Genomic DNA, 24493 nt, shown 5'->3' with positions numbered 1-24493 from the left:
TAAGGAAAGCACAAAGTGGCACCCATGTCTGAATAACCCGGCCGAGAATTGCATCAGAAAGGTGCTGCTCCACCACTCAGGCACCCATCTCTGCAGCACGACCAGCACTTCAGATAAGAGGCAGAGAAAGACAGGCTGGGTGAGGAACCATTTCAAACATCCCCAAGTAAACAGACGCAGCCTACAAAATCAAAACCTTCGTGTGCAAGCTCCTCCTGTCAGTGCTCAATGGACGGCTGCTGCCCTGCAAGAGTCCTCACATCGCTGTCTCTGCATCCACACTGGGTTTACTCACGTACAAGACGCCGCATCCAAGAGCATGGTGCTAAGACTGTTTTCGGCAGCTCAGCATAAGAACTAGGGAATTGTGTTTTGGGACAAAGGATAAAAGAAAAAGAGGTAAGCTATGAAAAGATTTCATAGTTCCCACCTTGCACCAATGCAAAACAGCAGGCAAATTTGCACCTGGCACTGCATTGATTCACACTTTGTGTTTTAAAAGCGAGAGCCTCCTTGCTTTCATTAAGGACTTCTACACGTAGGTAGGATCTGAGCTACAGATGCATTTGATTCAGATGGAAGACAAGACAAACCAGTGGTGTGTCCACATCTTCCTCAGGAAAGGAGGGGAAGGTCAGCCTGAATTATGCTAGCAAATACACCTTCCAGACAACTTTGGCTGTTCCTTTGATATCCCAGGTTAATCATTTGTGCTTGTGCAAACAGGCAGTGAGATTCCGGGATACATTTGTTTTCCCTTTTGACAGAAGATAAACACAGGCCAGCAGGCTGATGACGTAGAAAGGACTTAGCTTAATATTTACTTCTGTGTAGGCCATCTTTAATCATGGAGATATGCAGCATAATCATTAAAAGCATCACAGGTTGATTGGTTTGTTTTAAGATATAAGCAAGAAGCAAAGAAGAACAATGAGGCTTTGGAGGAGACAGGAATAAAGACCTTGACATAAAACAAAACTGAAGTTACTGCGTACCACTGACAAATAAAAAGAGGCTGCAAAGCAGGTCAAATTCAATGCATCCAAGCAATGGGGACACTCCTGCTACAGCTTCGGAGCCTGCCCAACTCTGGCCTTGTGAAGCTGGCAGCCTGTGTGGGAGGCAAGGACTGTTCCAGCTCTGCTGTCAGACAGCAGGACAGGCCCCTGGGCGCTACCTACCAGCCTTTTTTTCCCAGCAAAAATCCTGCCAATCAGAAAACCAGAGGCCTGCATGGCAAAAATAATGTGCTTGAAGTGTAAAAAAGCCTCCAAAACCCCAAAAGGAAACATCAGCTATTTACCACAGGCTGCTCTAACACCCCAAAGCACCACGGCCCACAATTAAAATTGTTGCTGAATGTGTTATGTGAAATCACGTCTTGTCCAAACGGTTCTGAACACCACAAGCCACCCCTTCCAAGCCCTATTTATGAAAGACTCCTATTACTGTTCTGTTCTCTGAACATAACTTTAAAGGAGACTTTTCTGCAGTTTAATGTCTGGATTTATTTCTATTACTAGGCAACCTGTGTAGGTTTCAAGTGTTCTGTTTTTTTTAAGGGTGACAATCATTTATGCTTGGTAGGGTACAAGACAAAGAGTTTAAAGGGGAAGATGGCTGAAGGCACCAATATGTAAAACCACCATTTCTTTATAGCCGGCCACATCACTGAACTGAAATGTAGCACTCGATTCACCAACTGGAGTTTAAATTGTCACCACAAAGGCCAAGCTTTCTATTCTAGTCCTTTTTTTGTTTGCTTTAGGAATACTTTTGGTCTTTCTGTCTGCTTTAAACTGAAATGCATAAATCCATGGATTGCTTTAACTTCTCCGTAACTGAATCCGAATCATTGCAGTGCCGAGCATGCTGAAAAAGATAAACAGAACTGAAGTCTTCCATTACATTTGCCAAATAAACCAATCTGCTGTACAGAACTGATTTTATATAGATGTGTCCAGTGAGTAGCCTTCACTAATGGCCTTGGCATTGTGGTGCCAGTGAGATTCGCCATCTGACAAGTAAGCCAACCAAAAAAACCCTGAGACCCTTCAAACTCAGGACCAGAATACATCATGCCCTGACACTGGAAGACTCTGCCTGAACTCATGCTAAAAGCGACCCTGACTACCAGATTAAAGCAATGCTTCATTAAAAACCTCAGTTCTCAAAGAGTTGCTAGATGTGATACACTAAGCCTTTTTGTGGCCCTTTTGTGTAGGCTGTAGTAAAAATCAAAGCCTCTTTTCAAGGCACGTTTTCCTTGTGGGTTGGAACTTGGCTTCGTGCAGCCAGTTGCAAACGCTAGACAACTTTGAAGAGATCTTCAAAAAACCACACACCCAGAAAAAGCCATTTTTATTAGTCCATTAACATGTCATTAAATTATCTGCCTAGCCAGGAATCAAAATTCCACCCTACCTAAGCAGAAACCTGTCAAGAACAAGAGTCGTTTCTCCTAGCGCAAACAATACCAAGTTGGCAAAACAGATGAGTTTCATCTCCACAATTCCTAAGAATTACTCAAAGTTAAAAATCCTCCTGAGCACTGACCAACAGTCTTCATATACACAGATAAAGACCAACAGGGGCTGATTTAGCCCTCAATAACACAAATCGTTAAAAAAAGCCAACACTGCACTACTGGAAGATCAAGACTCATTATACTCCCAGTTAACTGAGACCAGTAAAGCAAGGTTAAGAATGAACTGATTGAGATGTAAGACCTGGAGAAACACTAAGAGTAATGGAATTAGCTGAAGAACCTTGCAGGGATAAAAAGGGGAGATCAATAGGAAGCGGAATGAATGCTGATGTTCAGAATCAGAGAACGACACAAAAATCAGAGAGGTGGAAAGAAGCACATCCAATTATCCGTCATACTAACTTTTCTTTTTCTTCTTCCCCCTCTGCTCACCCATAACAAATGCCTGACATAAAGGCTATCTCCCAGATTAAATCTTTCATTAAATCCTAGCTATTACATCAGTTTTCTTATGACTTTCCTATGCCTTCCTCTAATCCAGGCCAAGAACCTTCTCATACACTCTGCACAGCCTCCTATTTCCTAGAGAGGTGTGAACCCCAAGCATCCCTGACTGCTTGAGTCGTACAGACATGCCTCCAGCCCAGCTTCAGCTCCGAAAGCAGAAGCTGCCCATGGAACTACTTTGCCTCGTGTACTATGGGGCAAATTCCAGCTACTTCAAGTTCCTGTTTCTCACTGAAACTGTACATCCAGGGGCTTTTTGGGTTTTTTTTGTTTATTTTTTTATGGCAAACCTTTCATAAACTGCTGCTTCACCACGTTGCGCTAACCATTCTTCTACAGTGACTGCTCAGCTGTAAGAAATACAGCCAGAGATGCTGGGGCAAGAGCAAGACTGTAACTGGTGAAGCCTCCTCTGTCATTGAGACGATGCCCTTGAGCACCGTCTTCTCTCAAATCCCCATACGCTTTCTTTGCAGACTGTCCTCCGACACATTCGAAGCACAACCACTTTCTTAGAGAACTCTAAGTCTAGAGGTCAGTCAGTTACTCCTATCTCTGTTTTACAGCCATTCTCAAAAACCAGCCTATCAATTAGTATTGCCAGAGAAAATGTTAACAGAACAAAGTCATTTATATCCACTGCATGGTTTTAAAACTCAGTCTCCACCCTCAGCAACACCCCTGCCAGAACCACAACCAAGCTGAATAATAATTTTGTAGAGAGATTTCCCAAATTCAGTGAAGTTTTTTCTTTGTTAAAAAGTCCACGAACAGTGCCTGAAAACAAAGTATGCGCTCAGGCTTCAGCTACACTGTCGGCTTCTGTATAAACTCTTTTCTAGAATAAAAAGAAATACAGACTATAACAGAAGAATTTCAGTTAAAACCACACAGAACAATATCCCGTTCTGAGGGAAAATACAGTCTTTTAACTGACAGCTAAACAAAACAATTCCAGTGACAAAATTCTGCTGGAAATACAAAATGGCATTTCACATCTATTCCACGCTTCATTGTGCAAGTTGTATTCACTGGGATCAATGCGATTCCGGATTTCTTTCCTTACATCTTTTATATCTCCAACCACATACGCTCGCATTGAATAATTCATCTTCTCAAGCAAGTAGTGTCTGTCAGGATGGGCTCATCTGCACAGCTCGCACATACTTGGGCTCACATTTCGAGGCAGATGCCAATGTGCACTGCGCGACATCATCACCATAACAATGTTAAAAACACGCCACAAAACTATTTGGCTCAATTTTCTTAAATTACATTAAAACTAAGGAATAAATCCATGCTGAAGTCTTAATACTTAGCTTTTACAGTTACCCAAGCACTGAGAAAGCATCTGGAAAAAAATTCCTAAAGCATGAAAAACATGTTCCTCCACCCACATGCGCTCATAACTCAGATTCCAAACTGAATTTTATTAAGATTGCCAAAAATATTTTGCACTTTTAACACTTGGAGCTTTCAAAGCACCATTTTCAAATCTCCACAGTCATCAGTACCTCATAGGACCATCTTGTGCTCAATCTTGTACTCAACCTTGTGCTGCCCACAACAGGTACCAGGCAGAGCTGGGGATCAGCTCAAACCCAGTCCTACTCCCAGGAAACAAAAGGTCCTTTTGAGAAACACCATCCGTAGCTTCAGCCACGTGGATTTGTTTTCCTGGAAAATGCTAGACGAACAACAGTGAATTACTAATCAAATAAAGAAAAAACCCCGCACACTCCAGATATTACTTTGGTAGAAATTACATATTAAATAGTCGACACTCCGCGAACAGGGAATGAGAGCCCCTGTGCGGCACAGCCTGCTGCTCAGCCAGCAGTTAACGTAGGTGTGTTTAATTTAACACTCCTCTGATCTCCACTTTTATAAGTTAAACGTATGAAGCATTAAACACCTTATTTTCATTACCAAAAAGCTTATATAGACTCTGCCATGCAGTTGATCATTTGCTTCTTAATTCATAAAAGGCTTTCCCAATAAATATTATGTTCACTAGAAAATGCAGAAATTTAGGTTCCCCTCATCTTCCCAGATATTCCCCGTTGGTTCCTGCTACCAGCACTACAGCTGTATGTTCTAGAACCAGTTTGTGAGACTCAAGGTACATGTACCTTTCAGTATGACAGCAGCTTGCTTTTCCCCACAAAACAACATCCAATTAACAAACGAAGAGCTTTTACAAGACATTAACTTTCTAAGTCCAGGAGGAAAACCTGTGCAATTGCTCTCTGCTGTTGGACAAAGGAGGAACTACTACAAAACAAGAGACCAAACCCAGAAGCAACACATTTGTGGGTGCTCACCATACCCCTAGAATTAGCAGTAAGCCCAAGCAATTAAACCAACTGAACCAGATCCAGCCTTGGGGTCCTGTCCATGGTGCAAAATGGTTTTGAAATGACAGGGACAGAACACAGTTTCTGTACCTTCTAACCTGGTATTCTCTCCAGCTCTCTTCATATACACATTGTCTTGCCTAAAAGTACCTGGCTGTCTTGCAGAAAGCATAAAAAAAAAAAAAATCTGAGCTTTCACTGCACACGCAAAACCCCGGAAAGCAGAAACATTGGTATTGAAAACCTTGGCAAACTTTGACTGGGTAGAGCCAAGCAGTTTCAATAGAAACACTGAATTCCTGTCAAACAGTAAAAAGTCTAAAACTTCCAAGCTAAAATGAAGCATATTTTTTCAGTTTAAAACCTAAACCATATGTTTTGTATCTCCAAAGAGTGGCTGGCATTTACAGCCCTTTACAAACAGGTAGTGTCAATATCTCAACAAAACAATTTGAATGTTAAACACTATTGGAAAGGAGGAAAAAATAATGTGTTTTAACACATCTTCAATTCAAGAACTGAAATTTGTTTTTCCAGACAGAACCGGTATTCAGCTTTGTTGATATCTTACTGCAGTTAAATAAGGTACAAAATCAACTTTATAGGAACCAAGTTTTCCAATAGGGTATTTTAATAAACAGTACAAAATTAAATGTCTGGTTTTCATCAAGCACTAAGTACATTGCTCAAAAGGAAGAACATTGTTATTTAAAAAATGAATGGTGTTGAGTTATGTCTAAGTTCTAAACTATGTAAACTATTAGGTCATCCCACGAGGGCTTAAATGTATCAGGAGAAGAGTTTTAGTTAAACAATTCACATTGAACATTGCCTTAAAACTAAATATACAGTTTTGGCTCTGGTCAAAACAAGACTGCCCAACTCAGCATTCAACTAAAGCTGCCTCGTGAACCAAGAACAAGAAGCTGGCAGGAGAATTGCTTCAGTGACCTAGGACGCTGCCGATATTCAAATTACCTGCCAGCAAAATGGGGAAAAAATATCTTTACACACATTTTGCACTGCTTTAATAATTGGACAAACTTATAACCATAGAATCACAGAACGCATTTGGTTGGAAGGGACCTTCACAGGTCATCCAGTCCAACCCCCAAGCAGTTGCTAGAAATCCAGTGCAAAGAGTAACACTTAAAAATACCTCGTCTGGCATCACTAAACACTTCAGTAATTGCCACCAGAACAAACTCCAAAGGGTACTCGATGACTTTTCAAGGGGCACAGTCAACACCCCAAATTTTTTTGCGAGTAAATGAAAAGCATTCTTTCTTTCAAGCAAGACACCAGTACTGTGTCACTGCCTTAAACCACATACCTTGGGTTGACTAATGACTTACAAACCTTCCCTAATTTCTAGTGGATCTAGTTGTTTTCCAAGCTCATGCTTTAACCGAGGAATGCCGAGTGCTTTTTGGCATGTTTGGATAGAAACATAAAAAGCCTCAAGTCTTGTCCTATAAAGCTTTTCAAAGCTATGGGCCTCACTGCCAGCGAAAACTTTTCACGCTCTTACAGCCTTTGCCTTCCTTTTTTGTAAATCTGTTGTTCATTTTGCAGTGAGAACAGTGACAAACAGCTGAGATGGAGGACAGACCTAGAGCCAGCTCGGATTTAAAAACTGCGGTGGCGGAAGTCAATGTTCAGGGAAGAGTTAACAGTGAACAAAAGCCTAGAGCAATGAGTTCATTCTGTTCTAGGCTACTTAGCGAATGGACAGCCAAAAACTGAACCAGCTGGAGTCCATTCAGATACTTCTTTCTTCCCATAGCTCCCCGGGCTGTCGTTATCAACCTGAGGATAACAAACACATGGATCATCAAGATTGAGCTGGTGCTGGAAAGGAAGCGGCATAGCCTAATAGCCCATAATAAATGAAGTTTTGATCCTAACTTGGCTCTTAGGACTGAGGTATAAATGCTTTTAGTGCCTTTTCCAAGTCCATTCAGCCAGGCTGAACAGAGCTTTGTCATTGGTACCGGCGCAGCCACCCCACATCAGCATGGGGGAATATTGCCCTTGCAGCGGCAGGAATGCAAACCACGAGGCTTTTACAGCAGCTCTGCATACCGACACTGGGCAAAATATAGCAACACATCTGTTTTTGTCTTCGTTACTATTTCATATTCACATTATATCTATCAGACTATTCAAGAATTGCACACAGAAAACTGGAAAAATGACACCTTGACCGTCCAGGTAAAATTTAAAAAATAATTCACACTGATTAAGTACTACAAAAAGGGGAAAATTACTTCAGCAATTTCCAAGCCAAAAGCTAAAATAAAAGTGCAAATTTTAAATTCAGGAAGAGGAAAGGAAAACTGTGTTTCCCCAAATTAAATTCTTGGCATCGCTTCTGCTTTTGAATAAAGCACATCAGCTAGTTTTGCATATTGTTTTCAATTCCTGGAAATTTTCAGCTCTAAAATCTTCAGTAGTTGTTCTTAATTATTCAGTCTGTTACAATCCCTTTCACTACTGGCTCAAGATGCTACAAACCGCTCTCCACTTTAAGCAGGATTTTTGATTTGTTCAGAGCGCTCAGCTCAAACACTCCTTGTTTACAAATTAAAAAGCACAGGAGGCCCCCAACGCAGGACGGTGTTTGTGAAGGGCACCACTGCCGGATGGTAAGCAGTGACACTGGATACCTGCCTGTCCATCAGCCTGTCTGGGCTTAGGAGCCTGGGCCCCACGCCAGCACTGCTGAACTCGCAGGGGCGCATGGGGAGTAGAGGTGACAGTGGTGGCACCATTTCACAGGGAGGAGCAGGATGTGTGTGTACGTGCAGGAATAAGGAAACCATGGCAGACGGGAAAGGAGAAGGGGACAGAAACGAGCCTGGTTCCAAAAAAAGACTGCAATTACAGAGATATTAATAGCTTTCGGAAGCCATATTTTTATCATTCATTCACCTACTTCTGTTCTTCCTTTTAAAGCCAGGCCAGAATCACTAACTTCTACAGGACATTTGTCCATCTGTTGCAAGGAAAACACCTCTACGTAACACTTTCCTAGGAACTACCAGGAAAGCTTTTTACGTAGAGAAAAAACCCCTGATAAAATAACCAGTTGGACAAGGCTTTCAGCAGCTTGATCCAGTGGAAGGTGTCCCTACCCATGACAGGGGTTTGGAACTGGATGGGCTTTAATTTTAATGTCCCTTCCAACTTAACCCATTCTATGATTTAAAAGCTACCATAACAGAATGATGCACAAGAGACTCTTTTGACGCTGCCATTGTTTTACGCTAAGTCTTGTCTACAGGAAGAACATACACAGAACTCTCCACAATCTACCTAATCACGTATTAGTCACACATGTGGTAAATCCCTAAAAGCACTTTGGCTCAGGTCATGTAAATGCTGGATGAACCAAGTTACATCAGTTCTCATCTGATTTCCAAGCAACGAGATGCACGTGACTGCTCTTCTGCCCGAGGAAATGTGGGTCAACATGCGTGCATCCTACTGCTGAATTCACAGGCTCTCTAGGGACTCGCAGTAGTGTGACTCAGGAGCACCAGGCTGTCTACAGGCGCATGCTGCACATCTATTAATGAGATTATCGCTGCTCCTTGCCGGTGAGTTCACACTATCCTGCCAGTCGTCTGTAACGGATCTTTGAGGAGTCCAGAGCATATATAGCAAAATTCAGTGACTCTTACGGCCGTGCTTGTGCTAAAATGATTCACAAGGCTGACAGGCACATCACATGACAGTAGCTATTAAAAGGAAACGCCTTCCTTCAGAAACAATTAATCACCCATTGTGTTTGAATATAAACATCCAGACCTAACAGGCATGTGTTTCTCCTGAGCAGCAGTAAGATGGACAATTGAAACCCGCTGTTGCTTCAGAGCTGGAAGTAATGCTGCTTGTTTGGAGATGAAAAGCCACACATCGTTAGTAGGCACGGTGGTGTTGGGCTGAGGGTTGGACTTTATGATCTTAGAGGTCTTTTCCAACCTTAATGATTCTACACTGCTCAGTGTTCCTCCCCAAGGCACACTCTAGCTGGACACGGTTAACCAGTAACCTCACGTTTGCACCCCCTTCTTCAAAACACCATGTCCATTTAGTATCAAAGTTCAGCAGATCCACATTATATCAGTGTCATCCCTCTTTGACAGAAGCAAAGCCATCGTCTTCACTTTAGGTATTTTAAACCAAACTTCTAATTCTGACCTATGGCATGCACAAACCCGAGAGCTGAATAGCAGCAAACAAGATTTCATGAAAAGGCGGCTTTTATTCAGAATAAAGGCGTATCAGCCTATGTGTTACTCCCTTGTTCTAATTATATAGGGCAGCATCTATTTAAACTGCCAAGTTAATGACTTCAAATTTGATCAATAGTCTCTGTTTATTCAGCCCAGCGTTACTGACAGTCACCAGGGATGAACAACAAAACAAACAGACTGGTTAGAGCCAATCTATGGTTGAGTAAGAAAACCCAATCTGTGACAGCAAATACCCTTCGATTTAGTCGGGAGGGAGGTCTGTCGCCTACGGAGGTTGACACAAGCCCTTTCCTTCGTCCCCATAAAACATTTATCCACGTTGTTCTGCTAACTCTTGAGCTGAGAGAGCTCAAGCAGAATTAACATCAGATACAGAGTGATTCCAACCTCTCCCTTGTACCATCTAGCCATGTTAAATATTTCCTTTTTTATCCAGATTAAGCATGGTAGGACAAGCCAATGGCAAGAGGACATCGCTAAGCCTTTGGACCATAAGCAGTGACTCCCCTCACTGCCACTGTCCCCGCTACGGAAGGAAATTTCCGTTGGAGCAGTTCAGGAAAGGCTGGAACCATCTTCTCAAGAGCAGGATGAAAAACGTCCTTCACTAAATCTCCAGCCAAAAGATGCTAGGAATGTTTTAGTTCCAGGCTGGCTTCAGAAAGCAAAATAAAAACAGAGTTTAAAACGAAAACAGATACAGTGGGCACGTAGCATTCGAGTAAACGTTATTTTTAAGTTAAAGAAATAAACACTTTAATCACAAAATCAGTTTCTCAACAGTGGCTTAACAGCAACACATGTGGACCTCCCCCATTCCTGCAATGTTTTTAAGAACAATTTGCAAGCTCCTCAATAAAGGAAACCCCCTTCCTAATCCCAAGTGAATCTGCAGTCACAGAGGCCAGGATCTTGATGAAAATATTCAGTGTGTTATTCTGCCCAGGATGCTTGGTTACAGTTTTCTCACCATTATACACTCACAGCTTTGCCTGTGATGGTGACCGTGTGCGATTTTCCTTGTATAAAATGTCAGTGTCCATCCCAGTAATAACGGCACTCCTGCTTCAAAATACTTCAAATCAAAGGTATCATATAAATAAACCACAGCTGGAATGAAAAGATGCCATGCCTCTTCCAATACAACCTTAACATATGCGTTTCACATTCAGACATAAGACTTTATACAAGTGACACTGCTCAACTGCACGATCCTGCAACAAAAAATACGAAGAAAGTTCTGAACAAAAAGTTCTCTATCAAACTACTATATTAACACATCCAAGATCAAAAAAGTAATGACTAAAAGAACAATACACGAGGGCAGCTGGTTCAGTCACAGCCTAAGATGTTTGCTTTCCCTTTTAAATTGATTAAACAGATTCAATACATTACATTTCGCACGGATGGTTAACAGTGCTAATATGCTAGATAAAATGAAAATGCTGTAGGAGGAAAATTCGCACCAGGGCGAGCTCTCACTGGAGATATTCTCTGCTCTCACTGGGTATATGCCCCGCTCTCACAGTAATGTAGTACAATGAAGGCCTAACTATCTCACTGAACAGGATTACAGAAAACATCTCTTCACAGTTCATGACACAGAAGCTCCCAGAAATATCTATTTCTTCCCTACCTTCTCAACATAGGGAGTGCACTTGGAAAGAGGCCAATGCAGGCTTTGTGAGAATCATAAAGTAATAGAATGCTTTGTTGCATTTTTTTTAAGGTGATTCCTATTTATCAAATAGTCGAGATATTAAAAGGAAAGCTTTATTTGCATTCCTATCACTCACATACCTCGAGATCTCATAATGTCCAAAGACTGAATGATGAACTACTAGATACAACCAAAATACAGCAAAACTTAATAAACAATTTTTGTAAGAGAAAACCCTTTAAACACCATTCTGCTCCTTACTAAAATTAGCTACGTAGCACTAATTTGAAGTGATAGTGCTGTTCTTTTAATTAAAAAAAGCCAGCAGGAGGTTGATGCATTGGCTGATGCTGTAAGCAATGTGCTCACAGGACGCAGCTCAATCTTTGTGTAAAGAATTGATGCACAATTTCATCTGGGTTAAAAAGCAAAACAAACCCCCTAAGTCAAATAAACATATAGGGAGTGTTATTGCAGGTGTGGGATAAAGTCATCCGGATTTTTCTTCAGAGAATGTTGATAAGTTCTGGGAGAAAGCAAAACTCATCAAAACCCCTAGACACTCTCAGTTTGGTCCTGCAATTAGGAGTTTGATTAATGAAGCTTTATTTACCTGCAGAGGGGTAGGGGACTTTATTTTTCTCCCTTTCCTTCCTCAGAGCCCCTCTCCCTCTCTCTCAGGTTGCTCCTTCAATACCTCTTGTCCACACGCCCAGGACTGGGCACCCCTCCTCATCCCCTCTGGCCGCATGGGTAGGGCAAGGGAAAAGGGATTCAGCCTGCCATGCTACCAATCTCCACAAGTCTTGGAGGCCCTGTATGCATAACTCCTCTGCCCTTATCAAATTTGACTGAAATTGGAATAGCAGCCAAAAATTAGTTAAGAGGAGAATGACAGGTGCGATCCCTTTTTCAGCCTGGTAATTTTTCAGTCTGGAAAGAAGATTAAGCTTGTCCCATAAGTTTATCCATCAGCCTGATGGTGAACTAAGGCAGCACTGTCTCCTCAAATCCTAAAATAGACAGCTTCTGTGTGCTAGAGTTCACTGCTGATTTGTGAAACCACTAGAAGCCTAGAAAACTGATTAGTATCAGCTTTCCAATCTAGAAGAAATCCCTGCAAAAACATTTGCTGGATCATTTCCCCCTTGTCTCTCAACATCTTAATCCCATCTCCCCAGAAGACTCTGGCAGCTCTGACCAGGACCTCCTGCACGTGGCTTTGGTTGCTGCTACCATAAAAAAAAACACTCTTTACACCGGCATCTAGAAGCATGACCAACCTTACAACTGGCAGCTGCTCTGCCTGATACAGCCTCTCCAGTGTAAGAATATCAAGGAAACAAGCAGGACATTTTGCCTTTCCTTGGTATATAGACTATCCAAGAGAAGTCAGTTTATCCAAAGGTTTCTTGTGTATTTACTCACCACTCCTACAATAACTATTTTGATCGTGTTTACACTACCAGCATTATCTCAGACATCACAGCTTAATCTGATTCCTTCTGGTGTTTCAAAGTCTATTTTCTCCCCGTGCACTTGTAGGATTTACATCCTCAGGCAATGATATAAAAAGAAAAACTGGTGCTGCTTTCTAATTGGGCTTTATTTTTCCCCCTTTCTAGCAAAAACGGTTCTCATCCATGCTCTAGTTCAGTTTGGAAGTAGCGCATGCAGACTTGATAAGCATCCTGTGAAGGAAATGCCTTGAATTGCAGACTCCTTACAACACATTTTCCCAAGCAACTTTTTATAAATGCCATTTGATGGCTCGTTTGTTAATATCTATTGAAGTTTATCAAAACACTACTTGTAGACAAGTCAAATTACTTCTGTGATTGAACCAAAAAAAACCAGAAATCACTTGTGACTTCAAGTCCAAGACAAGCAGTTGGATTACACTGAATATTATTTACCCTGGTACCAGACAGACCTTTCTAACTTGGATATGGTATTTAATTTTAAACTGAAGAACACAATACAAAAGTACCCATTTACATCTTTCTTTTGTTTGCTTAAGTCTCCTATGAGTCCAGGTAAAATCACTGCTAATAAGAGCTGGTGACAGTGGAATTACTGGCACTGATCACATTACCCTAAGCAGATCGAGAGGCTACATGCTGGTGTCAGTCTGGCAGACTGGCTCTCATACCTGTGCTAGTTTATTGGGCTATAACATAGACAGCTAATGAATACATCCTGGAAAAAATCTACTAACGTTCAATACCCTAAAAACTTGGGAAGAAGGAATAAGACGGAGGTGCTCCTCTTATGGCATATTAGCTGTGTCTGCAGCATGCTGTATTTTAGGTAATTATTGCACAATATGCAGAAGTCAGTCTTACAAAGAGCCAGACATTTATTCCGACAGTCTGTGCTCTTACTGTGGCAAATTTAATGTTGGATTATTTAATGACTTACAGGGCTCTCTGGGAAAAGATGCAAAGGCAGAAATTGAAACCAGAGTTTAACCTGGTTACATTACACAACTACCAAGCTGAACAAAGCCATTAAGTGTAAGTTCACAATTTGGAGCCCTCCTCTGACTCCAGTACATTCACAGGTTGGTGGACCATGCTGTGTTTCCAACTTGACCCACTTGCTGACACCTTCCAGCACCCTAACATCACTTATGCCTTTTAACCTTACCTCCCCTGTGTTGCAGGATTCATCTGTGAAAGGGGAACCCCAACAGAAGCATTATATTTTCACTCTGATTAAAAACAACTTCAGGAGTGGGTTAAATGCATTAGCAGATCAGAGCACAGAAATGCTTCATGTAAGAAATACGTGGGAGATGGGAAGTTAAATAGGCAGAAGATCTCTGCAAGTTCTGAAAGTTCCAAAACTTCAGGCATTTATCCTTTCCTCCAAGCCATTTCTCTTCTTTCTGCTCTGCTGTTTAACAGTATTTACAGACACATGAAACTTGAACATGCCCCTCGTAGTACTGAGCTTGATACTTAACTGTCTGCAGATGTTTTTAAGAGATACAAGCGATAATGCTGGGAATCACTACCCCTATCCAACACTACAGTACCTGTCATCTCAAGAGCCCAGAATATCTACCCAGCCTTTCTTTGAAAGGCTGATATCGGGCCTTTACCTTACAACAAATTACGAACTCAACTCTAATCTGAAGTTTACCAAATTGAATTAATTCTTTCCCCATGAATGCTAAAGAAGCCTTTTTCAACAACGAGATACCCACTAGACTTATGCTTGTAGAATACAACACCTCTGCATTTTAATTCTGAATTTGAACTAAAGTTCTACACAGGTAAAACACCAAAACACATAGGCTGCCAGGATAAAGAAGGTTGCCCCTGGAAGTATATCAATCACTGTGAGTCTGAATCAAACTGAAATCCCTTGTTTTTCTAAACCCTGCACTTGTGTAGTCAAAAAGAAAGCTGTTAAAGCAGCAGCACAATCTGTACACATCTGTAATTTTCATCTCCAGTCTGGACTTTTGCTTTCCTGCTTTTGCTCTTCAGTACAATGGAACATTCGCATTTCAATAGATGTTTCCCTTTCAGGAAACTTTTTAGGCCACAAACCCTGTGTACTGAAGATGTAAAGCACTGACCACAGGGGCTGGATGTTCTGCTGTGATGTTTGGTTTACTTTGGAGATGCAACACCAACCACGATTGAGGTGTGAGGGAGAATAGCCAGGACCATGAAAAAAGAGATGTTTGCAGATGCCTTGAATGCACAAGCAATAAAAAGGCAACTATCTTAAAATAAAGGTTAAAAACCTATTGAAGGAAAAAAATACAAAAGAGAGCTTTTAATACAGTGTCCTAGAAAGTAAGGAGATCAGTGAGAAGAACAGATTTTAACACATGAAATTTAATTTGTCATTTTGTGAAGTAAACAAGGGATGGAAACTAAATTGCTAAGAACACGTGGTGTTATTTTAGTCTAAGCATTAGAGGAAACAGGTAGATTTTTATGGAAGACAAAACTGCAAACATATGAAAAGGTCAAAGAAAATGCAATTCCTCCCAATTCCCTCACACAAAAAGTGCCATTTTAATCCAAATAATAAAATCCATCGAGAAAGAACTCATCAACCTGAGGAAAAAAGACTCCATCCTATTAAAAAAATATTGCTTTCCCTACTACTGGTTTACCAGTAAAAGCAAAAACTACTGCAAGAGAAAGATAATACTGTGTCATCTATGAAAGCAAGAGAATCAAATTCTGTTTTCTTCAGCAGGGCTTCTTCATCATCAACTGAGAAAGAAACATGTACTGCTCAAAAAAACCAACCATGGCTAAAACTGCGCATTAGCAAGGACATTCAGGGATGCTTAATATTCCTGGAGTATTCGAGTGGTCAATAACACTTGAAGTTAATAGTGTGGTTTAACATTGCCCTTGATTCCTAAATGGGCTGCTGTATATTATGACAAGAGAATCAGAAATCAAAGTGTAAAACACAGCTATTACAAACACCTAATTCCGCAGGATTTGCTATCATTTCTTATGGTCATAACAGCACGATTTTGGATTATGAGCTTAACCCATGTGAACTGCCTCATCACACAAGAGCCAGCGCAAAGAGCCGGTGCTCACTGGGACGCGCTGCTGGAGCCGGTCCTTTGCCAATGACAATCCCCTGCAGCTGTGGTGGAGGTGAGCACAGCTGGAACGGCAGAGCAGCCTGCAGCACCACGCTGTCCCGGGGGAAATTGTGCATTATTTTAGCATTACTCCCAAACAATAACGGATTGTTTTACCCACAAACAGAAGAACAAACCTTCCATTTAAATACTTTCTGTTAAATTGTATTAGTATGCATAATAGTGTCCATATCCTCAAAAAAAACCAAACGGGGAAGAGGATTTTTCCTGGGGGAGGGGAGGAAGAGTAAACCGTGCTCTGCCAGCTTTATCCATCAATGCTGTGAATTGGGTAGCCTTGGGGATTTTTGCCTGCTGTGCTTAGTGTCCTTGACAACAAGCCAGTTCGAATTTTGGCCTTTAACTTGACAAAAATGACTTACTGAAGAGGAAGGCATCACACTATTACAACCCCACAGAGAGATCCTTCCTAAAGCAGCATGTATGCTTATGCTGCCAATTCAACTAGAAGATGGTCACATTTATCACCCAGCTCGTACACCCCCAAATATTCCCAATGCAGCTGTCAGTTCATAAAGGAATATTTGAAAGAAAAACTTTGCTCTGTCGTCTCATTGTTTTTACAGCTCTCACAAAGAAAGGTAAAGATGGAAGAATATCCCCAGCAATCTCCTCTCCAAAATTACTGAATTTTCCTTCAAAGACATGTGAAATAACCTGTTATGGACCTACTGACTCTTCTTTAGCAAACACAGATGCAGGTTTCTTCCTATATTACATTAATACTTTAATATATCTTTTATAAATTGATATATGCTACTAAACAAGCTCTAGTAAAGCTAGACTTTTGTGGAGAAGCTGAATCTGCACTGAAGCAGCTGAAGTATGAGCACTGCTTTATTCTGACAGTTTTCTCGAGGTGGGTGATAAATTTTTGGCAATGAGGGTCCAGCAGAGCAGTGAAGAGATAATGCCTTGAGTTACTGCGGCATTACCTGCAGGAATTCATTTGTAAGCACCTGGAATGTCACAGTCTGTGAGCAGTGCAGCTTCTTCACTACCAGCCGTAACACGAGCACTCACCCTACCTGCATGCTCAACTTCAGGCTTTCCAAAACACATGCTAAAGAAACTGAGACGGTATCAAGATGGAATCGATGGAAGTCAATCAGCTGTAAGTGCTGTCCTCACTGCCAAGAGGGGAGGCAGCCTGGTGTCAGCAAGAGTGTTGAGGACTAAAGGCAAGACCTCAATACCGACCATACCCCAAAATCTAGACAGATCCACGCAGGACAAAATGTGGTGGTTGTCAAAAAACACCTCGAGACTCAATATCTCACCGACTCCTTTCCACCTCAAACTGCTAGTGTGGGGAAAAAACAAACCATATGCAGTAACAGGGTAATACAATTTTGTTTCACTCCAGGAGAAGAAATCAGCATCAGTTTTCATGCAAAACATCGAAGCACTACTACAGGTAAAAGCTTCCAATGATATCCCAGAATACGGGCCTTTTCACAGTCATATTTTGACTACTTACAGAGGAATCATAATGGAAAAACCTAACAAAAAAGATTAAATTCCTCATTTAGGGAAAAAGAGAATCAGTCTCTTCTAGCCATTTCTGGTTTAATATTCTCCTCACTCAAGTTTTACAGGAGTTGCTCTGCTTGTACATACCTAAACTTCATGAGTTTACTACTCAGACCGATTTAACTGAGTCTCTTCCAGACCACTCTGCCCCACCACACCACTTCAGCCAACACGGCCCAAACCAACCAGGCAGCCAAGTGAGTTGTTCACTCTGGAACCATAAATAGCAGCAAGTAATCTAACCAGATTAATCCAATGGTAAGCATGTCAACTGGACTTGCTTCAAGTTGGGCAGCGATCCAGGTAAACCTCCAAAACCCGCACACACACAGGCAGCATTTCCATACTGTACTACATTATGCTGTACCCAGCCACAAAAACCACCGAGGGCTCTCGTTTATCTTTATCTATAGTGGCAGTTTCAGCAGTCTCTGAGTTGCCGCCAGTAAGAGGTCAGCTACGCGGCACACACAATATTGCGGTGTAAAATCAACTTCCTCATTGAGAAACTGGGAGCTCTGCTGGTGTTACTCCAGAATTGATGATTAATTTTGCAACACAAAGAGAAAGCATGATCCTACAACATGTTAGAAATGAGATAAAGCCATTGAAGGAAACGGATGACAAAACTGTTCTTAGACTATCGGTAGCATGGAATAAAAAGAAGAAATTATTACGTAACTTCACAGCCACATCCCAAATTGCATTTCTTTATGTGAAGACATTCAGTTAAAGAAAGTTTCAAGTTAGGAATAAAGTAGTTATTGTTTCTCCTTTCCCTTCCTGAGGGCAATATTCAAACCAAATCCTTTTGGAGAAGTAATTTACTTCTAGCAGGACAATGGTGCTGGCATAGCTTTGACTTACTGAGAGAAACAAAAAAGGGAGACTCACTACCCATGGCTTCTGCTGTTCTTTGGATTCTTTCTCCAGCAGCCCCAAGATGCCAGCTGGCTCCCTGCAAAGGCTGCTCTCTGCACTTCCCCCACGAGAGCAAGATGTTATGGGTTTTGACAAAGTCACATAGTTAGGTGCCCCCAGCCTTTTGCCATCCACATCCACGGGCCACTGAACAGCCACAAATGTACCTTCACAAAAACGCAACTTCAGATCATAAATGGGGAAGCGAGGCAGAGACACGCTGAGCGCCACACTCAGCATCACACAGGAAACCTGCGGCAAAGCTCAGCGTCGCGTTCCAGCCCAGCACTCCGACCACAACCAAGCAATCCGCTCCCAGAAGACACCGAGCAGAGAAAATCCTTATGAGAAGAAAATAACGAGACAGATTTCAACACATTCCCAGATTACCATGCTAAATAAATCTGGAGCTACTAAACTGCTTCTTCCCGACAGTGTTCCCCATTGCACAAAACTGGCTCAATGTTAAATTCCAAGCACCAAGGCAGCCTGGACTGACCCACTGGCCGTTCCTGCCTTCCCACACCAGCATTCTTCGCCTGTAACCTATAGTCCAGTCCTGATAACATACGACCATAAAGCTACAGCCAACTATGGAGTATTTACTATGTCTAATATAAAGATCCCTACATTAACATTCATTGTTTCTGAGCAAGGGACATAAAACTGTCCAGGTCACCAATATCAGTGGTGCCATTGATCCATTGATCACTCCGTTAACTTTGCTGCACTGATCAATATCACAGCAGTCATGAAAGGGAAGCAAAACATACTGACATTTGTGACACACTTTAGCCTGTGCCTTCATAACAATCCCATGCGAACACTGCTCTTAAGGTAACGTAATACTTTGTTTTCTGCCTGAAGTCACTGTATTTTATGCATTCCTTAAATTAGAAAGGCATATCTGCAAAAAGCTACCAGCTCATCAGCTTTTGTAGCTGGGACTTTCCTAAACTGTACTGACCACAGTGAACTGAAAGTGGTGATCACAATACTCATCTGCATCACCTCTTTCCCTGCTCCCTTTCTTTGCCACCTTGCCTAAGGAATCAAATGATTCACCTACAAATTCCCTCTGACTCTTTCTCCCACCTCACAGAAACCATCCACTTCCTCGTCATGTTCCTCACTCATCCCTGATGCTTCCAACACTGAACCTTCCTGTCCCTCACACCTAGGAGGGCTTTCGGCTACATCCTCCCACTAAAACTGCAACTGCCCCAGCAGCCCTGGACCTTCCTGTCCAGGTCTACCAAAGGGGAACACATTTTTACACCCCTGACTATTCTGAACATTGCTAAGTGTGATGCTTGGAGACAATTACTTCTATTTTCTGCTAAACCAACTTCTCTTTTCTGTTAAGGAAACCAGTTTTGCCATCAGCCCTCAACATGGCCACCCGACCTTACACACGAGATCCTCCCCCTCTTTTTGCTCCACCTATGAAGTGATCCATAAAGTTTAAACTAATGCCTTCTCCTTCCCAATCTTTTCTCAGTTCCACCACGTTACCAGGAGCCAGCCAGGTTTTAACATCTCACTGCTGAAAACGCCAGAACACAACTTGCAGCTTTTTTTTGGTAGAAAAGTTATATGTTTAGTCCACTTCTTTACAGTCTTTCCAATTCCATCTGCAACCTTTGACTGCAAGCTACCTGGAATAGGAACATCTCCGAAACCCAGCGAAATGAGACTGCAGTTTTCACAGGTCCTTCTGGGTGATATAACAGTATGAGCAAGACGTATGTAAGCCTTGGAGATGATGAGCCCTTTGGAACCTCCCCAGGGAGCAGTGACTGCAGCAGCAAACAACGGTTTCAGAGAAGCACATCCGTGGAAGACGGATGTGTGCTCTGCGAAGGTCCTCTGGCCCTGGGTTGTGTTCTTCCCTGACCCAGCTGGTCCTGAGCAGACATTTCAAGCACATGTGCCCACTATATCACTCTATTATTTCCATCCCTGCTTTGATAATTCTGTCACTACTGCTCTACCGTGAATACAATACGGATAGAAAGAGACCACAGGCGTAGCAATAAGTTTCACCTTATTTCACCTAAAACTGCTCCAAGAGGCAATAGACAAGGCCATGAATATCTCTGGCTCCTACATCACCAGCAGTGGTGAAAGCTCTGATGGAAATAAGAGGTGCAGGCTTTTGGAGAAACTGAGATACAAGAAGAGATTAGCACGTTTGAGAGGCACAGCTGACAGTCATTTTAACTCGCCATCCAACTTACTTGCTCATGTTGGGGGATGCGTGTTTATATTTCTAAACAGGATGCATTATTTCCCATTTTACTTCATTATGAATTGTACTGGGATAGGAATGACACCATTCTGTATAAGCTGGAAGATAATTTCTGAGAGTCATCAGAGGTTCCAGAACTTTTAGATATATTCATGCAAATAAAGTAATCCCAATTAGAAATACCTTCCAATATACAAGGAAAAAAAATACGTCTTTAAGTATGAAAGATTCTACCCCTGTTCACCTCCCATTTACAAAGCACCACTCACAGGTCCCTTTAGACTAAGTGGTATTTACACAGCTATTTTCAGTAGTACAAAACAAAAACGGTCTCTAATCACAGGAAACACAATGCAGGCAGTAAATCATAACAGAAAAAGTCCTCTGTCTTGATTTGAATCTGCCCAGATCTCCCAACAGCAAAACAGATGAGAAAACAAAAGCCACGCTGGCTGCAGCTCTTTGAAACAGGTAAGTCAGCAGCAAAGCCATGAACAGAGCACTGCCTAACGATCCCAAAGCTCAACCTCTCCCAAAGCAATTTATTTTTTATTAAATACAGCGACTTCTGTCACACCACCCAGGTTGCATGCTTGTAAAAACAGATAATGTGAGGTTTCTTCAATATAAATTAAAACAAAAAAAAAGGAAAAAAAAATCACCAAGTTGTTCAATAAACTGAAACTTCAGTCTCTTCCAGAAAACATTCTTAGCTGGGAGAGAGACAGTGCGTGTTAAATGTAAGAAAGCATTTTGATGCAGCATTCATCCTTTAAAATTAAAACCAACAGCTTCTGTCTGTTATTCAAATTGCATCCTCCAGCTCAGAAGGACTTTGACCACAGAGTAAGTTACTGAGCTCCCAACATTTTTATTGACTAACTTGCATAAGAATATGCCACATTAATGACTGAGCTGACATTTAGGATACACCACCACAAAACTAATTTCAGATCAAACATCAGCCATACACCCTAAAAATATTTTCAGCTCCCTCACGTCCAAGAAAAGAAACGTCAGATATATAGTATCCTCACAAACTCTGGTCTTGTCACAAGCAGTGCAAAATCAAGAAAAGGATTAAAAGACTATGAGGATGTTTTTGGGAGAGCTGCTGCTGATTGATTGCCTTATGTGCCTGAGGCAAGTTAACCTGTACCAGGAGTTTAACTAGCACTGTTTTCTCATTGTTTGACAATGTTTTATGCACTCACAGAACCAGCTCCACACAGATCAATGCCAGGGACTCAGTGTAGCACCGAGATCTCCACGCATTCACCTGTTGCCTTTGAAAGCCTGGACTGGGCCTTATTTATCAATAATTCACACAGTAGTCTCAAGAAGCACAAACTGTGTCTCTTCCCATTAAAGAAGCAGTCTCAGCATCGACTGGCACAGCTTCCACAAGACTTAATCCAGATCTTTCAGGGTGCAACAGAAGTTGGCTTATCCACCCATGTGCCCTCACAGAGGCCTCGTAAGGAGGTACAACCCACCTTGCTTTTGGGTCACCTCTCACTCAGGGAGGGAACTTCAGAGCTAAATGCGTGATTTGAGGGCAAGTTGTGAGGAAGGAGGAAAAAAAAAACCTACTAAAAAAGAAGATAAAAGCAACTAAATGCCCGTTTTCCTATTACCAACCGAGTTCTCCTCCTCAACACACAGGAGGCTGCTGGGGGGATTTATTAGCTAACGTAAATCATGAAAGGCTTTGCTGAAAGCCAGTCTGCAAGACAGGCAGCCCTCAAAAACTTCTCGAGGAAGGTGCAGAGTAGATACCAAGAATGGCAGGGTGCCAGGGGTGTGTGTGTCACAGGGATCCCTCAAAGAGAAAGTGCAGAAGCAACCTTGGAAAGCAGCATGGTGCCAGAGCAGAGTGTCACAGGGACTCCCTCGAAAAAGAATCTGCAGCAAAGACCCCAGGAAGGGGCTGGGTGCACTGGTTTGCTGGCAAATGGGGGACACAAAGACCATCCCCATGGGCGAGGTGCAGAAAAGACTCCAGGAATGAGTGGGTTACACTGTCGTGCTGGAATGGGGGACATACATGGATCATCCCCATGTGGAAGGTGTGGAAAAGACCCCAGGAAGCAGGAGGGTGCCCACGCCTGCTGGAAGTGGGGGACAAAAGGACCCTTCCAAAGGGAAGGCAGAGGGGAGACGTCAGGAAGGGGAAGGGTGCTGTGGGGGTGCCACAGGAAGCCCTCAAACGGGAAGCTGCAGAAGAGGTCCCAGGAAGGAGTAGGGTGTCCTAGTCTGGTGAATAAGGGCGACATAAGGACCACTCCTGCAGGGCAGGAACCCAGGAAGAGACCGCAGAAGGGACAAGGTGCCGGGGGAGGGTTGTCAGAGAGATCCCCCACTAAAAGGGAACGTGCTGAAGAGTCTCCAGAAAGGAGCAGCGTAGCCTGAGCTACTGGAAGGAGGGGACAAAAGGACTCCTCCAAAGGGAGGATGGAGGGGAGACGTCAGAAAGGGGAACCCCCAAAGACAGAGTGCAGAGGAGACTCCAGGAAGAGGCTGGGTGCCACGGGAGGGGGTATCACAGGGATTCCTCAAAGAAAAGGCACAGAAGAGACTCCAAGGAAGCAGCAGGGTGCCCTGCTCTGCCGGAAAGCGAGCGGTAGACAGGGACAACCCCCTCAATTTTTATCTCCAAGCATTCAGCGAGGTCTACATGACAGCGGGAGAGGGAGGGGGAACAAGCCAAAAATATGAATAAATAAAAATCAAAGAGGGGCTCCCCGGAGCCACGGAGGCGGAAACGGGGCTGAAAAACGGCGGATAAAAGTTCACCAGCGACTGGGAGCTCGGCTTCACGGTCTACATCGCCTCGGGCCCGGCCTCCCTTCCCCTTAGCCCCCGGAGGCCTGAGGGGAGGGGAGGCCGAGCCCCACGGCATGTGGGGCCCCGTTACCTGTGAGGCGGATCTTGATGCTGGAGCCGTTCCGGCGGGTCCCAGGATTCGACATCGCGTCGGACAAGGGAGAGGGAGAAAGAAAGAGAGAGATCACCCGGCGTTCCCACGCCGCCCCGCCATACGGGCCCTCCGTGCCCGGTTCGCGGCGGCGCCTCACGCCTCAGCCCCCGCCGAACGCGCCCGCCCGGCCGCGGAGCGCGCGCCTGGCCACACCCCCCCGCACGCACAGCGGAAGGCTGTGACGTCAGCGCGCCGTGCGTATCGGCCGCGCCGCACCGCCATGATGAGAAGGTAGGAGGGCGGGGCGCGAGATGGAGAGGAGAGGTGGGGCACATGATGGGAAGGTCGGGAGGCGGGCGGCGCATGCGCGGGAGCGGCAGCGCCCCCTGGCGGCAGTGGAATTGTGGGTGTAAATGGGAGTATAGGGGTGCAGGGGCTGGAATTGAGGGTGTAAATTGGTGTATAGAGGTGCAGGGGCTGGAATTGAGGGTGTAAATGCGCATATGGAGTGCTGGCGGGTAGAATTGAGGGTGTAAATGGGTACATGGGGTGGAATTGTAGTTGTAAAGGGGTGTATAGGGGTGCAGAGAGTAAAATTGAGGATGTAAATGTGCATATAGATGTGCAGGGGGGAATTGAGGATGTAAAGGGGCACGTAGGGGTGGAATCGAGGATGTAAATGCATGTGTAGGAACGCAGGTGGGTGGAATTGAGGGTGTAAAGGTGTGCAGGGGGAACTGAGGGTGTAAATGGGTGCATGGAGGGTGTAAAGGGGTGTATAGGGGTGGCATGGAGTGTGTAGGGGTGCGTGGAGGTAGCATTGAGGGTGTATAGGGGTGCATAAATTCCCCATGAATTCCAGGGAAAAGGCAAAATAGCAATGGAGAAGAGGAAAAGGCCTCAATGATTTACAGCCAAGCATCAGGTGTAGCAGCAGATCTGG

General features: G+C 43.3%; 1 protein-coding gene across 4 annotated transcripts in view; it reads right to left on the bottom strand.

The window, feature by feature from the left end:
* Positions 1 to 23763, bottom strand: part of SMURF1 (SMAD specific E3 ubiquitin protein ligase 1) — a 45633-nt gene extending 21870 nt beyond the window's left edge. For all 4 annotated transcript variants that reach the window (XM_054080724.1, XM_054080725.1, XM_054080726.1 and 1 more), the window contains exon 1: positions 23548 to 23763. In XM_054080724.1, the coding sequence (XP_053936699.1) occupies positions 23548 to 23602 (55 nt within the window). In that variant the 5' untranslated portion in view covers positions 23603 to 23763. The remainder of the gene's footprint in view (positions 1 to 23547) is intronic.
* Positions 23764 to 24493: the final 730 nt, after the last annotated feature.

The sequence above is a fragment of the Cuculus canorus genome, chromosome 15 (assembly GCF_017976375.1).
Source record: "Cuculus canorus isolate bCucCan1 chromosome 15, bCucCan1.pri, whole genome shotgun sequence".
NCBI lineage: Eukaryota > Metazoa > Chordata > Aves > Cuculiformes > Cuculidae > Cuculus > Cuculus canorus.
This window is presented reverse-complemented; position numbering and strand designations above follow the sequence as displayed.